Source organism: Ovis canadensis, chromosome 11, assembly GCF_042477335.2.
Source record: "Ovis canadensis isolate MfBH-ARS-UI-01 breed Bighorn chromosome 11, ARS-UI_OviCan_v2, whole genome shotgun sequence".
Classification (NCBI taxonomy): Eukaryota; Metazoa; Chordata; class Mammalia; order Artiodactyla; family Bovidae; genus Ovis; species Ovis canadensis.
The window spans coordinates 35,049,912-35,066,600 of NC_091255.1; the positions used below are offsets into that span (position 1 = coordinate 35,049,912).

At 52.3% G+C, this 16,689-nt stretch overlaps 1 protein-coding gene across 16 annotated transcripts in view; it reads right to left on the bottom strand.

The window, feature by feature from the left end:
* Window positions 1-16,689, bottom strand: part of MINK1 (misshapen like kinase 1) — a 46,645-nt gene that overhangs the window by 10,099 nt on the left and 19,857 nt on the right. For all 16 annotated transcript variants that reach the window (XM_069603258.1, XM_069603255.1, XM_069603248.1 and 13 more), the window contains exons 2-11: window positions 6,329-6,394; window positions 4,616-4,672; window positions 4,398-4,523; window positions 2,625-2,735; window positions 2,163-2,253; window positions 1,645-1,775; window positions 1,288-1,342; window positions 1,099-1,177; window positions 696-871; window positions 222-291 (exon numbers count right to left, since the gene is read on the bottom strand). In XM_069603258.1, coding sequence (XP_069459359.1) covers window positions 222-291; window positions 696-871; window positions 1,099-1,177; window positions 1,288-1,342; window positions 1,645-1,775; window positions 2,163-2,253; window positions 2,625-2,735; window positions 4,398-4,523; window positions 4,616-4,672; window positions 6,329-6,394 — 962 coding nt within the window. The remainder of the gene's footprint in view (window positions 1-221; window positions 292-695; window positions 872-1,098; window positions 1,178-1,287; window positions 1,343-1,644; window positions 1,776-2,162; window positions 2,254-2,624; window positions 2,736-4,397; window positions 4,524-4,615; window positions 4,673-6,328; window positions 6,395-16,689) is intronic.

Consider the following 16,689-nt stretch of genomic DNA (forward strand, 5'->3'; position numbering starts at 1 on the left):
CCCTCTGCCCCGCCTTGGGCCCGCACTCCTTCAACACCCCAGCCTGCAGCCCTGAGTTCCCTCCAGCTCCTGAATTCGTTCCGTTCCGACTCAGCACACAGGGCCTCCGTCCCATGGGTCCACCTGTCTGTGTCCACCACCCCCAGGCTGAGTCCCCAAGCCAAGGGCCACTGTTGTCCCTCGAACGGTGACGGTCCCCCACCTCCGCCTGCCAGGCCCACCTTGGCTCCCCTTCCTCTCCGTGGCTGTCATCCTCCTCTTCGCTGCCGCTGTATTCATATTCCGTCTCCTCTGCAGGAGGGAAATCACTGCTGTTTCTTCACCCAGTGCCCCAGACCCCACCCTGAGCTAGGGAAACCTTAGATGGGGATAACCAGGAAGGTCTGTCTGGATGGCACGCCTCCTTGGAGCAACGGGGGTGACAGCGGGTCCCAGGTTTGGGCCTTGACAGAGATGGGGATGGGACCCCACAGTGGGTGGGATGTGGGTGGGAGGTGTCCGCGCATTCACACATGCCCACGTGCAGTTCTAGACCTCCCCACCTAAGGTGGAAAAAGCCCTCTGGGGTTGGACATTTGGGAAAGAAGATCTCCTTGGACAGGGAGAGCTGGGCCTGGAAGGGGGCCTGAGGGGGAGCCAGGGCTGGTGAATAGGAGCAGGGGCGGCAGACCCTCCCCCCCTCCCCGCCCACTGACCTTTCTCGCCTCGCTTCTTCCGAGATCTGTCAATGTGGTCCTTGAGCTGGATGCGTACCTGCCGCTCGGTGGGCTGGTCACGGATGAAAGGGAACTTGAGCAGCTGCTCGGTGGGTGGGCGGCTCAGGTAAGCCTTGATGAGACACGTGTCAATGAAGTCAATGAACTTCTTAGACCTGGAGATGACGGTGGCTCATGTCAGACAGGGGGTGGTTCCAGGAAGAAGGGGGTATCCGTTCATCCAAGTCACCCACTTCCCTCCCATCTTCCCATGTCCCCCACACCACGCACCCCCCACCCACCCCCTCTTCTGCAGTGCAGACCTAGGCCTGGGGGTAGGGGGTAAGGTGGAGGCCTTGTTTGGGGGGGCCTCCTTGCTAAACGCCAATCCCCCGAGACCTACCATTTCTTGGACTTGAGCCTGGGTGGTGGGTTCCGGGGGATAAGGAAGAGGGCTCGCATGGGGTGCATGTCACACAGAGCTGGAACACAGAAGAGGCACCATCAGCTGGTCTCACCGGCCTGCCATGACCCCACCTCCTCCCTACAGCTCCTTCTGGGCCCTCCCTTTGCTCCCAAACCCTGCACTTACGGGGGGCTCCCTCTGCCATCTCGATGGCTGTGATTCCTAGAGACCAAATGTCACTCTGCGGAGGCATGAAAAGAGGGACAGGTGAACGCTGCTGACCACGAACTCCCCTCTCCCACTATCCCCAGCCTCTCTTCCCCGAGTTGCTTCCTGGTCCATACCCTTCCCGAGGCTCCTCTGCTCCAACCCTTACTGTCCTCCAGCTCCCCCACCCTCCCCATCCGTACTTTCCTGGCCACAAACCCTTCCCTAGCTTCTCACTGCTACCACAACCCTGGGCCTTCATTTCATTCCCCGACCTGCTCAAGCTCCCAATATTTCCATCTCACTTCCTACCCTTGGCTGCCTCCCTGCCCGTACCCTGTAATCGTAGGTGGCATCAGGGTTCTCATCACAGGCGATGACCTCGGGGGCCATCCAGTAGGGGGTCCCGATGAACGTGTTCCGCCTGCCCACGGTGCGGTCCAGCTGTGCGCTCACCCCGAAATCCACTGGGAGGGCAGAGGCAAAAGGCCATGACGGAATGCTGTACCTGTGGCCCCCACTGGGCTGTTCTGTGCTAGCCCCACCCGGCCACCTCTTCACCCCATCAGCATCCATCCCAAAGACCCTGACCTAGTCTTCCTGTGTCTGGGGGAGAAACCAGGGTGAAAGGACCAAGGGACAGCATTCCAGGCAGAAGGGGCCAAACATCTCCCCAGAGGGGCTGGCACAGCACCCGGACACACCAGGGAGCACACAAAAAGCTTCTCCAGTGGTTTTCAGCAGAAGGCAGGGAGCAAATCCCCCAGCCCGTAGACAGGTGGACTTGAGCGACTAGAGGGAATGAACAAACGGGTCCCCAACTCCGTGCTAGAGGTCAGAAGGCGTCAGCGTACCTAGCTTGACCTCGGCATTCTCTGTCAGCAGCACGTTCTGCCCCTTGATGTCTCGGTGGATCACCTTGTGGGCGTGGAGATGGGCCAGACCCTGGGGCAGGAGGGGTGGGGGGAAGTATTCTTGGTGTTAGAGGACAAGGATGTGAGTCGAGGGGCTGGGGAGGCACCTGGCTGGGCTGGGCTGGGGGAGCTGTCCCTCTCCACCTGGGAGCCAGGAGCCCAGGTAAAGGCTCAGCTTTGAGGGGAGTGTCCTCAGACTGGAGGATCCAGCTGCACGGCCTCAAGAAAGGGCAGGGCTGGGAAACAGAGGCACGGGGTCCCTCTGAGGGTTCTCCACACGCACTCGCATCAGGCCATCTGTTCCTTCAAGGGGACACAGTTCCAGCTCCTTCCCTGTGAGTGCAGGGAAGGCCCGCTTCCAGGGAGATGGGAGGAGGAGGCAGGGAGGGACCTGGCGCTCACCCGGAGAATCTCCCTGCAGATGTAGGCTATACAGTCCTCCTTCAGGGCATTCCCTTTTGTGTTCTTCACCAAGTCCGTTACAGAACCAGCACCACAGAACTCCATCACCAGCTATGGTCCCAGGGAGGCACCGGAGGGAAAAGTATCTGTCAGGCAAGGCCTCCTTCCCGTGCCAGGCCCCTGGGGGAGGACTGGAGTCCTTGGGTCAGAATTGGTATGAGCTGGAGAGCAGGGGCCATGAGGCCCCTAGTGAAAGCCACAGAACTTGGTAAGATTAGAAGAGAAAGGGGAAGGAGACACAGCTGGGAGACACAGGGCAGGTGGGCTGAGGGAGGTGATGGTCTGGGCCAGAAGAGGACCCCAGGGAATCCCTGAACTTGCAGAGAGAATGACACAGGTTTGTGCACTTTTCCTGGGGAAGGGGCTAAAGCTACCAGCAGATCCTCACTGGGACCCACAAAGCCCAACAGCGAGCAGAGAACCAGCGCTCCAGAGCAGGGGCCCGGCAATCTACGGCCAAGAGGCTGAGCATTTTTATATTTTTAAATGGCTGAAATAAAAATCAAAGAAGAATCACATGAAACTGACATCTTAGCGTCTTAAATAAAGCTCTTTGGAGTCAAGGGACATTCCTGTTTTCATCTCTGCATTATCTATGGCTGAGCTGAGTAGTTGTTAGAAGCTTATGACCCACAGAGCCCCAAATATTTACTGTCTGGCCCTTCAAAGGAAAGCCTGGCCAACCCTTGAGAGAGACAAAAAAGGGACTCAAGAGTCAGCAAGTCCCAAGGTCTGCTAGAGAGACAAGACAGAGCCCAGGGGCTACCAGAGAGCTGCAGAAGGGAATCTGAGGCTTCAGCACAGTCTGTAAACAGGCCAGGCAGAGGCCGGAAGATGAGAAGAACTCCGGCTGGCCGGCACCTCTAGGGACTCAGAGCAGAGGCCAAACAAATCCTGAGGGACCAGTATGCCCGTCCAAATGTTTTCACTGTATGCTTCCCACCTCCAGGGACCCAAAGCAGAGGCCAAACAAATCCCCGGGGGAGCAGTACGCCTGTCCAAATGTTTTCACTGTATGTTTCCTACAAGCTGCATCCAATGCCAAAAAAAGGCAGCCTGAGGTACCTATATTTGCATGCGCCAAAGAGATAATTTGCGCATCTGGGGTGCCCCTCCCATAGCTGGAGGGGAGGATGGGGTCCACAAGGGGGCGCTGGGTCACTAGCGCTCAGCTTCTAGCCCTTAATAATCTCCCACTACACACAGCTGGTTGCCTTTCTCTACGTGTGTCTCTCCCCACCCAAAAAAGACTAAGTGCCTTGGAGGCAGGGACCACAACTCATGATTATCTGTGCAGGGTACACATAGGACGCTCAGTAAGCACTTGTCTAGCAACTGCTGGGAGGGGGACCTGATCTGGGGGCCAGTTCCCCAGCCATGGCTGTGTTCCCTGCTGCCCTCTCCTCTGGGCTGGGCTGAGCCCAAGAAAGGGTGAGGCTGGGGAATTAGCGGGCAACAGCGCCCAGGCAGGGAAAGGCGATGACTCTTAGGAATGTTCCGAGCCTGGAGGGAATTTGGGGGAGGCCCTAAAGAGCTAAGCGAGCTGTGGCCGAGTAATTGGAGAGTAATCGCCCAGAGAGGCTTGTGCGCTGCTGGGAGGGGCCCGAGTCTAGCCAAAACCCACACATATTAGATGTGCTGCTTTCCCAGGAGCTGTGCTCAGAGGCAGGAGAACAGATGCATTAACTGGGGCAGGCCAGGGGCGCTCCTCACCCAGAGCTGGTCGTCGTTCCCTGGGGGGCTCTTCTTGATGAAGGCCCCGTAGTAGGTGGCGATGTTGCGGTGGTGAGAGTATTTTTTCAACATGTTGATCTCCTGTTTGATCTCTTCCTCCTCATCCTACGTGAATAGGGAGAGGTGAACCCTGAGAGTCACCCCCGCAAGCCCCCCTCTCAACACCCCGACCCTCCCCTGCCCTATACGCGCCTTACCTCCGTGACGTCCATGACTTTGATGGCAGCCAGCTGCCCAGTCTTGACATGCCGACCCTGTAGAACAAAGAGCCAGGCATGGGGGTGGTCAAGTCTGCACTCGGGAGGGGCTTAATTCTGGGAGAGGCCACAATTTTTGGCTGCTTTCTTTCTTAGAAAATGCCCCTGGCTAGACACCTCAGTTTATGAGTCGGTTATAGGAAAATCACCGCGCCTGGATTCCAAGTGCTAAGCTGGATAAAGATGAAGGGTCTCCTCTCCTGAAACACTCAAGAGGGATGAGGGAGAGACACTTGTGCTTTGTCCCAGCCTCTCTGCCTTAGACAGCCTTGTCTGAAAGTTAGAGCAGCGAGTGAGGGCTCCCTCTCCATCCTCAGATGGAGCAGCATGGAGCTGGGAGAAGTGGCTGGGGGAGGAGGGCTTTGGCTCTCCAGCATCTTCTATGCAAGACAGACTGCCTGAGTCCTCTCCTGATTCACCTCTCTGGACAGGAGGTCTTTCCCAGAATCACCCCCACCCCCAGACACATACACAGGGCTTTTTATTACTGTTAACAGGAGAGAGTAGACAGGGCTGAGATTTTAGGAAACTTAGAGAAACATGGGAGGGCTGACTGCTATGTGGAAACCCCACCACCAGTGCTAATGGGAAGAAACTTCTTCTAGAGTGTGTCCCTGCCATTCCCCTTCTGCCTCCCTTATCCTTCCAAAATTCCTAGCAGGAGTCATCTCAGGCTCCAGTAGGAAAGTCTAAGGCTTCCTGGGGAGGAGAAAGGTGTGTGTTGGGGGGGGACTGCCAGCCCAGGGATTATTTTTATCCCCAGCAGTTTTTCACGACCCCCAAGCCCAGAGAAGCAGTAGAACACAGAGCTGCTATTTCCATGGCAACAACTAGGCAAGAGATGGGGTGACTGGGGTGGGGGGGTGCACCTGCTTTCCAAAGCTTACAGAGAAGAAGGGTAAGAGACAGGTGGGTAGCCCCAGTGACCCAGGAAACCCTGGCCCCTGAGACACAGGAGACTCGTGAAGAGGCTGAGTGCCATATCTAGAGCCGAAGCAGCCAGGCGCACACTTGGGGGCAGCATCCACCTTGAGTACCACCTCTCTGATGGGGCTGCCTCCCCCGTGAAGTGTGACCGGCGGGTAGACCACGTGAAGGGCCAGACTGGCCAGGCCAAAAGCCACAGTCTGTGGTTGAGGAAACGCCACTGCTGTGGAGGCGGAGGAGAGAGGCAGCCTCAAAAGCAGAAGGCCTGCGCCCTGGTCCCAGTCCTGCTGCAGGCCGGTCAGGGGGGCTCAAGAAAGTGGGTCCCCTCTACTGAGGGTGCCCCTCTAGGTCCCACCGCCCCCGACCCCTGGGTCTCCTGTGGACTCAGGAGAAGCCACACCTGTACTTCTGAGCTCAGTTACACATGTCCCCATGCCCTTCCCATTGCCCCGCGTGTCCCTGTTCCTCACCCCACCCAGCTCCAGACTGTTCTTGCCACACCCAGGGCTGGCTCTAAGCTCAGAGGTAGAGGCCAGCAAAAACACCCGCCTCTCGCTGCTTCCTTTCCTCCTGACTTTATCCCTTTCCTCTCCCTCCCTGGGCCCCCTCCTTTCCCAGGGCCCCCGGCCCCTGTAATCCCTCCAGGCCCTGTCAAATCTCCAGACCACAGCCCACTCCACAGAGGCCCATAGGAGAGGGCCCCTCCCACCACACCCAGAGCCTCACCTTGTACACCTGTCCGTAGGTGCCATTGCCAACCACCTCTACCAGCTCGAAGATGCCTGCAGGGTCCTGAGGGGGCAGGGGGAGAGAGAGAATGAGGTATCAGCACTTCAGAACAGGAACCCGAGCTAGAGGCGGGGAAAGCTGTTCGACAGGAGTTGAGAATGACTGTGTTGATGGGGCTGCTGGGGGGCTGATGGAGACCTGCCCTTTTCCGAGACTGGGTCAGAGTTTATGTTTGGGGAGGGGAAAGCCGGAAGAAGGGGAGAGAAAACAGGGGGCAGAGCCCCGCTGGCTATTTGGACAGGCTGCTGCTTTCAGACTCAGTGACGATCTCTGAAAGCCTGTGGCCTCATCCGCACGAGGGGACACCTGAGTACCCACCTCTGGGCTGGTGGCAACTTCAAATGGGGCAACACCCACAAAATGCTTATTAAGTCAGTGCCTGGCACAGGCGTGTGCGCAGTGAAAGTAAAAGCAGGGATGAAGAAAGTTAGGAGGAGCCAGAGCACACGAGCCAGCCTTCTCCCCTTTCCCAGTCCTGAGCCCAGGGCTCCCAGCATTTGGTGGGGTACAGGGATCCAGAGGGGATGGGGGGATGGAGAGCAGGGAGAGGCGGTGTGAAGGGAGAACTTCAGTTCCCCTTGTTTGGAGCCAAGTGGTACCAGGAGAGGAGGGGCGAGGGCCTGCAGGGCTCGGACAAACGCCTCCGAAGAGGCTCATGGCCTGCTGTGCTGAGCAGCACAGCTGCAGGGAGGCCACCGGCACCCTCTGGGCAGGACTCCTTTCTGAGAGAGAGGGATTGGGAGGTGGAGTTGCAGGCCAAGGCCTGCCAGGGGCGCCTGAGGCCACAGGCAGGCTCTCCCCCACCTGCAGGATGGAGGTGAGGCACGTGCCACTCAGGAAACAAACTCCCCAGCCGACACTTGAGCCTTGTTGCCGACAATCCTCAAAGTATATCATATAAAACTTTCTCTCTGATTTTGAAAACCAAGATAGGATTTCTGTAAAAACAACCAAAGAAACTCCCCAAACCAAACAAACCAAAAGAACACCTCTTCCTTCACCCACTGCAGCAAGGGGACGTGGAAGGTAACCTGGATGGGCTGAAGACCAGGGAGACCCCCGCCTCAGGAACGTCCTGGGAGGACCGGAAATGTAGCCTGGTTCCCGGACATCCTCGTCAGAGCCCGTGCCTCCACACGCCGTGACTATGCACCGACTTGTCTGTAAATCCTGGAAGGAAGGGACTGAATCCTCCCTGCTTACTTGCCTGTCCAGCACCTAGCCCAGGGCTTTGCAAGCAGCAGCCTGAAAGAACATTCCAGAAATGGCCAGGTTTGCGGGAGCCTTGACAGAAGCTACAGAGAGAGTCCTTCCACCTGCTCTGAAAGGGCCTGGGCTAGCCAAACCAATAATTCCCTGGTTCTATGTTCAATTACTTAGCTCCAACTTAAGTTACTAAACAAAACAAAACCCTTGAATAGGTCTAAAAATCAGCAGGCCCCACAGGAAAGGGAGAGGGGCTGACAAGAGGTCTGCTTGAACCTGAGAGCTACAAGGGACCTAGAAGAAGTTATCTTATCCACCTGCAAGTCTAGACTCAGAGGCTTGAAGGGAACTCACTTCCCTAAAAAGTCTCTCCCAGAGAATGGCCTCATCCATCCTGGGGCCTCTACACTCTTAACCATCGGGAAGTCCTTTCTTCCATCTTTCTTTCTGAAATGGACGGAGACAGGAGAAGGACACATGGGCTTGATTTTCTGGTGCTCCTAATCTAAGAGGGGATAAGAGCGGCCTGGCAGAGTCACAATGACACAGCATCGTCACCTCGGATCAACACAAACAGAGGCTGCAACCTGAGCCCCCAGCCTGCCTCCTCAGGCTCTGTTTGGAAGGCACCGAGGGATGAAAGGACAGCCTGTGAGTTCAGACACTCACGTTCAGACACGGATTAACGGTCTCAAGCCTGTTTCCTGACCCCCGGCCAGGCTGACCACACTTACTGAAAGGGTTATTCTGAGAATTAAGCTGAGACTGTGCGTGTGACACAGAAGTCCTGGCCCGAAACATCCTCCAGGGAACACGCTCCACGGAGGCCTGGCCCCACTGTTTCTCAACGACAGCACCACCCTCACCCAAGCCCCACCTTGGCAGTATCCCCTCCCCAGTTCCTTCTCCTTTCAAGACGCCCGTGTGTCTCCTCCTCTCCATTCCCGAAGCTGCTACTCCAGGCCCATCCCTCCACCCCCTCCCTCCTGGAGCGCCTGCCTTCTGCTTCACCCTGCCTTCCTGAGTTTGCTCCTCTACCCAGAAGGGAGTCCAAACACCTCAGCCAGATACTTAAAAGTTGCCCCATCATCAGACAACTGCTAAATACTGCCTGAGTGAGTGTCTAAATCAGCCCTGCCCTGGCCCTAATCTGGGGAGATCTGCCAAGTGACTTTGTCTTCTTCCATTTATCCATTAAATATTTATCTATGTGACAAGTTCTCAGTGAGGCACAATGGGGATCTCAACCGTGCTGTATGAGAACCACGGACAGCCCCTCAAGGGCCATGTGATTTTACAGACAGGCCAAGCTCCCCAGCGTGGACACTTGGACACCCAGTGGTTACGTGCCATGGGAGCAATGGAAGGCACTCCAGCCTGGAGTAGAGGAAAGAGCGCTGGAGAGTGATTTCTAGGGGGACATAGCTATGTGTCCCTGAGCAAGTATTTAACTGTCCATGGCCTCGTCTTCCTCACACAGCTAAGAGGAAGCTGGACTGGGTAATAAGCCAGCTCTGCGGTTTCAGAGGACAGAATTTGACTCAGGGTGGGAATCTCAGGCAGACTCCCTGGAAGAGGTAGTGTCTGAGTGGTGACAAGAACTGAAGAGCAGGGAAGGCCAGGCCCTGCTGAGGGACAGCAGCTTGGGTTTGGATGTTAAGTTTGAGATGTTTGGGGATGCACAGAAGTCAATATCTACCAGACAGCTAGAAACAAGGGTTTGAGGAGAAAGATTTAAAGACTGTTTGTGAGTGTGGGAAATGGTGTTCAGGGTAGGTGCACAGGGAATGAGGACTAGAAGGGCCAAGGCCAGCCCCTGAGGAAGGGCCACGTGCTGCACACGGGCGATCAGAGGAACAGACACCAGAGGGGAGGTGGTCAGAGGGGACTAAGAAAAGCATCACTGGCCTTGGCACCAAGGGCCCCATTGGGCATCCCCGTGCAGACCATAGTGGTGAGAGTAGATGGCGGGGGGGTGGGGTGATGAGGAAGTGAAGGCTCTGGGGGCAGCACCCTTGCTGGAGAAGCCCGACTTGGAGAGGAAGGGGAAAAGCAGATGACGGCTAGAGGAGGGAGCAAGGTCAGACAAGAGGGTTTTCAAAATAGGGAAGATCTCAAATACTTAAGGGAAGAAGACTAAAAAGCGACTGCTGATGCCTGACAACTTGCTGTTTAATGATATACATGGGTGCATATGTATCTATTTGTGTATAAACTGCATCAGTGGATTACAGCACTGATCAAATACCACAGTGCCAGACTCAAGGATTCAGAATGCCCAGAAATACGTAATACCACAGTTCAAATATGACTTAATGCATTGATCTGGCTTCAGATGTGGGCCCTTCATATATCTGCCTGTCTGCACGCGTGGCTACCCTCTTCGATGGCGATCTAGAAGAGGCATCCCCAAAGGGAAATGCTCTGCTCCTGGTAAGCCACCAGGCAGTCCTGGCCTGCCCGCCTGCACAAGGGCACAGCTCTGGAGCCTCCTCCAGCTCTTTGCCTTGGTGCTCAGACTCTGTTCTCAGCAGCCTGGTTCTTGTCCAGCCAGTTGCTGGCAGGTGGAAAGGGATGGGGTCAAGGGTACAGGAGACTAATGAAGGAGGGCGAGAGAAGGACAGAAAGAAACAAGACATGAAGAGTCGCTGCTCTCTCGAGATTAAAGACAAAGGAAGATGGGGGAGCTCCCCATGAATACCCAGTGACTCTGACTTAGGTGATTACGTCGGAGGGAAGATCATTTGCTAAGCGGGAGCCTGGGGCCTGAATAAGGCTGGAAAAGCTTGGGAACAGATGCTAGACACGGTGCTTTAGGATATGTGAGAATCCTAGATTCTGCTCAAGATTCCGATTTAGCACTGCAGGTCTGGGGTGAGGAGGGGAATCTGTATGTTTAACAGATCCCCTGGGTGATTCCAACGTGGAGGTCAGTGGCCCCTTTCAGAGAGGCTGTGCTGCTTTGGGGAGTTACTAACAGGCGAAAGGAAGCATCAGGGATCTGAAAGGAGGCACAGTGGTGGAGAGCTACTGCTCTCCTACAAGGGCACCACAGCACCCCCATCTGCACTGACTCAACTCATGCCCCTTTTATCTATGTCAGGGGCCAACCGCACCAAAAGATGACCTCTCCTGTCAGCCAAGTCAAATCCCAAGTGGCGGTGGTGTTCTTTTTTTTTCTCCAAGAAATCACTAGCCATTCTAGCCCACCACAAGCTATCCAACCCATGAATTTCAACCTCAACTTCACACATTGATCTCATCTATTAAACTTATTGACAAGTTCAACAAGGTTGCAGGATACAAGATCAATATATGAAAACCAACTCTTATTTCTGTATACTACAATTAATGATCCAGAAAGGAAATTCCGAAAACAATTCCACTTACAAGAGTATCAGAAAGAATAAATCGAACCAAAGAAGTGTGAGGCATGTACACTGAAAACTGTAAAACACTGTTCAAAGAAATGAAAGAAGACCTAGGTAAATGGAAAAACATCCTGCATTTACGGACCAGAAGATTTAGTACTATTAAGATCCACACATTCGGTGTACTTTTATCAAAAACCCAGATGGCTTTTTTGGGCAGAAATTGACAAGTTAGCCTAAAAGTCATATGAAAATGCAAAGGACCCAAGAGACAAGATGTCTTTAAAAGGAAGAATGAAGTTAGAGGACTTGCACTGCTCAACTTGAAAACTTACTACAAAGCTACAGCAATCAGGACCACGGGATACTGGCACAATGGCAGACATACAGATCAATAGATTGGAATTGAGAATCCAAAAATAAACTCTTCAATTTGCGGTCAATTGATTTTCAACAAGGGTACCAAGATCATTCAACAGTCTTTTCAACAAACTGGATATCCGTATTTAAAAGAATAAATTTGGATGCTTATGTCATACCACACACAAAAAATTACCCCAAAATGGGTCATGGCTCTAAAAAGGTAAGAGCTAAAACAATAAAAAAATCAAAAGACAACACAGGAGTAAGTCTTCATGATCTTGGATCAGGGAATGGTTTCTTATGTATGGTGCTGAAAGCATAAGTAACAAAAGACCAAAAAAAGGCAAACTGGACTTCACCAAAGCCTAGAACTGTGTGTTTCACAGAACAGCATCGAGAAAGTGAAGACAACCCACAGGATTGAAAAAAACATCTGCAAATTATGTACCAGAGATAAGGGACATGTAGATAAAGGATTTATACCTGACAAGGGACCTGTATACAGAATACTAAAAAACCTTGAGAATAAAATAACTCCACAATAAAAAGACAAATAATTTTAAAATGGGCAAAGGATCTGAATAGACATTTCTCCAAAAAAGATACACAGTGGCCAATAAGCAGGCGAAAAGATGTTTTATGAGTCACTAGGGAAGTAAGAATCAAAACCACAACAAGAGGCCACTTCACACCCACGAAGACAGCTTTAATCAAAATGACGGACGACAAGCACTGATGAGAACCCAAAGAACTTGGAACCTTCATACACTGCTGGTGGGAAGGTAAAATGGGGCTGTCACTTTGGAAAACGGTTTAGCAGTTTCTCAGTTTAACTCGATGTAAAATAGAGTTACCACATGACCCAGCAATTTGACTCCTAGGTAGATACCCAATGCAACTGAAAACACACGAACACACAAAAATCTGTACCTAAGATGTTCACAGCAGCTTTATTCATAACAGCTTAAAAGCAGAAACAGCCCAATGTCCATCACTTGATGAATGAATATGATGTATCTATTTATGGATATTCCAATAACGGAATATTCTTTGGTAACAAAAAGGTATGAAGTAATAAGAATACATGCTACAGCAACGGATGAACCTTGAAAACATTACACTAACTAAATGAAAGAAGGCAGTAAAAAAAAAAAAACTTCACATATTTACAACTCCATTTATGTTTAACGTCTGTAATAGGCAAATCCTTAGACAGAAAGCAGGTCGATTAGTCCTCCTTCAGGCGCTGGGAGGAATTGTAGTGACTGCCAATGGGTACTGGGTTTTATCTGGGGCTGAAGAAAATGTTCTGACATTAGACAGTGTTGATAGCAAGTCTGTAAATACACCAAAAACCACTTTAAAATTCTGTGAAAGGGTGAATTTTGTGCTATGTGAATTGCACATCAATAGAACTGTTGTTAAAAATAATAACCTTAAAGCCCCTCTCATACTACTCCATAAATTACTGCTGACAGTGAAAACTGCCACCCTAAGAAAGTTAACCTACTCACATGGAAGGGACCCCTCAAAGTGCTAATAACACATGTGAAAAAGTCCTAAGACAAACACAGACAATGATAAAATATAACTACGTATATAATTTAGAATTAGGCAACCTGGTTTCTTTTCTCAGCTCTGTTGCTAACAGGCTGTATGTTTGTGGGCAAGTCACTTAACCTCTCTGGATTCCCTTTCAATGAGAAAACTTTCTGGTTCTGTCTCTATGATTTTTATTTTTTTGGCTGTGCCACGCAGCATGTAAGATCTTAGTTCCCCGACCAGAGATTGAACCAGCATGCCCTGCACTGGAACCATGAAGTCTTAATGGCTGGACTGACAGGGAAGTCCCCATAACCACGTGATTTTAAATGCTCAGGTCCACATTCCACAAAGCTGCCAACCTGATGACTATGTATTACTTCCTTACCATGTGCCAGGAGTTGTGTTAGCTTCTGGAAGAAAGTTGAGTAAAATGGGGCAGTCCCTGCTGTAACAGTGTTCTGACGGGGAAGGCAGACACTAAACAACTCTACAGTTCTGCGGTTGCTCTCTCGTGATCCCCCAGACTTGGGCAATCAGGCAAGGGCGACAATAAGGATGACGGCTGGGGTCTAACAGCCTTCCCAGGACTCTCTGAGCAAGGATGCTCTTATCTGTCCCAACCCTGTGCCTCTTACCTTGACCACCTCATGAGACATCTCCCACATTTTCTGTCTCAGAGTGCTCTCTCATTGCCTACCCTCCCCACATCCCTGTAATAATTAAACAGCTAGCAGGTTCTCAGCATTTTCTTTGGTCCTGGTACTGCTGAGTGCTTGAGAAGTATAATCTCATAGCAAACTGTAAGGTAGATGTTATTGGCATATTTATTTTACAGGGAAGGAATATTAGAGCAACTAAATGACACGCCCAGGGTTACACACAGCCAGGAAGCAGAGGAGCCCAGGTCTGCCCTCAAAATTCGACTTCTAGGCCTGATCAAAGTTCTTGTTGCCTAAGGGACCCTGTTTTCAACCATGTGGTTCCTTTTTTACCCCAATCATAGCTCATGAGTCCAAAAGATGGGCTCCTGACCCAAGGGTAGCCAATCTGAAACCAAGAGAAAAGATGAATGAGGGCAAATTTCCCTCTAGGCTATTCCAACTAAAACCCAGAGGGAAGACACCAGGAAGGTACCTGGGGAGTCAGGGTGGCAGAGGTTGTTGTGAGCAGAGAGGCTGGCTGAGAACAGAACAGAGTGGAGGGAGAGGGAAGCAGGGGGACAGGGGACTGGCTGGCGCTCGCTGTGCCTGGTTCTACCATGACTCAATCACCCTACAGCTCTAGCTCCAGGAAACTGGCTGTGCTGCACGCTGTTCGTGTGCTCAGACTGCAGTGAGATTCGGACCCTTCAAGTCAATCGAAATCAACATGACAGCAGTGCTACTAGTTAATTTAATCCCACAAAACTCCACGGCACTGATACTGTTATGATCCCCACTTTACACATGATGGAAATAGAGGCTTGGTGAAGGTAAATAACCTGCCTAAAGTCAAATGGCTAATGAAGTGGCAGTGCCAGCATTTGAATGCATACAGCCTGGCTCCAGAGTCTCTGCTGCAACTTCTTGTATCCAGCCTCACTTGAGAGCTTCCTTGCAACTAAACAAGCTGGACCATAACCTCATTATTTAACTTTTCGCATGGTTATGTCTCATCTCCCGAAGTAGAAGAGATGCTCTTTCAGGGCAGGAACCACACTCAGGTGGTACCCGGTTGCCACCTGGTATGAGAGCTCTACAGACTTGCACAGATGTGGGCACCCAAATGTTTTATTTTATTGCCTGGGCAGCTCTCTGTGTCATACGCAACATCACTTTTGTTGAATTGTGAGCATGTGGAGTAACAGTCTGTGGCTACTTTCACTCACAAGGGTTTATGTTACTAAGCGTTTCCTGAAAGAGAAAGTGCAAGTCAGTTTCTCAGTTGTGTCCAGCTCTTTGTGACCCCATGGACTGTAGCCCGCCAGATTCCTCTACCCATGGAATCCTCCAGACAAGTACACTGGAGGGGGTTGCCATTCCCTTCTCCAGGGGATCTTCCTGATCCAGGGACTGAACCTGGGTCTCCTGCACTGCAGGCAGATTCTTTACTGTCTGAGCCACCAGGTCTTCAGCTGGTGGAGAGGCTGTGGAAGGCAGCAAAAGTGTTCGGATCAGTTACTGAAGACTGGGGCTGTGAGACACCTGACAGACCCCCTCATCCAGGTCAAAAACTGCCAGGGAGACATTACACGGCACCGGACTTCACGCCGCACGACGCCATCTGTGATTTATGACTGTATGCGATCAGGTATGGAGAGACAGCAGTGATGGTATCTGCAGTAACTCTGCAGGTAGATGTGCCTCTAGGCACAATTCAAGGGATGGCATTCCACACGCCACCTTGCAGCCCGACCCACACGTGCACTCACGTAGTGACATGCCGCTCACGCAGGACACTGCCCTTGCACGATTCGGGCATCAGCTGGCACCGATTCCTGTTTTCCTCATAGCACCAGCTGTGTTTCTAAGTACCCGTGAGGTGCTCAGATGCTTGTTGATTTAACCTTTAAATGCCAGCAGAGCAAGGAGGAGGTGGGTTTGGTTGAGGAGAGCTTTCTGGAAGAAGTAGAAGATAAAGAGCTGAGGGGGGGGGAGGGAAGAGGCACCAAGCTGGATGGATAGAGAGGAGACCCCTGGGGTAGGCAAGTGGCAGCAGGAATGGGCCATCCCTTCAGACTCCTCTGTCTTCAGTTCCCCTCTCATGATTTCCAGTGTGTCAGTCTGCCCAGCTGTAGCCCAAGACTTCCTGAAGGCACTGCCGTGTGCTTCAGCCAGCATTTGGCACAGGCTGCGAGCTTGATAAAAGTTAGCTAAATGTGGATTGGGCACAGGGCCCTGATCCTTCCCAAGGTGCCTACCTGTACCTTCACTGGGGGCTCTGCTTACTGCTGGGACTGGTCAGGAGAGAACTGGGCACAAACTGGGGAGCTTTCTCCCTTGCTCTGCTGATCCTCAAGGGGCTCCCTGGACTGACCTCGCCCCTGGCCCTAGCTCATATCTGGAGAAAGGACGAGGGGAAGATGGCGACAGAGCTCTCACAAATAGCAAGGCAGTTACTCTGAGGCCTGGGGACCAGTACTGACTGGCATTCTCCTCTGCCTTCTCTGAAAACCAAGGAATCGTTTGGTGAAAAATGAAGGTGGTGACTATTTCCCAAGAGAAAATGCAGAAGAGCTTATGCATCCATGTTTGAGGCCTGGCTAGGATGGGGTGGCAGGCAGCAAGAACTGAAGCTCAAGGATGAAGGAGCCGTGAGGCTCGGCTGCCAGACACAGGAGAGAAGGAGCGCCCCAACTGCTCCCTCACAGTTGGCGTGCAGGTGCCCAGAAATCCACAGAAGAGGTCTGGAGTCACAGGGGAATCCAGGATGAAGGGCAGGTGACAGAAAGGTAAAAGCTGGCCAGCCCCTCAGGTTTGGGGTCAACATTTCCTGAAGTGGCCCAGAGCTGGCAGGTCGAACCCTGGCCTCGGCGCTGCTCTGACCACGTGCCTCCCTGCGCTGCTGCTTCAAGATCATCCACCTCCAAGCGGGGAGTCACATGTGTGGTGTCTGCTCTGCATGGAGATGAAATCCCCCAAGGGGGACAGGGGTTCCCGAAGTACTTTAATAAATGCAAACTGTTAGCGTCAATATTTGCAGCATCTTTTTAAACTGCCTGCCAAAGAGTGCCTTCTTAAACCTTGGCTCTACCTTCGAGGAGCTTATAAATCAAGATGCCAGAATGGAGAATTAACACGCTGAGAAGAGTTACATACACTGAAGCCTCAGGGA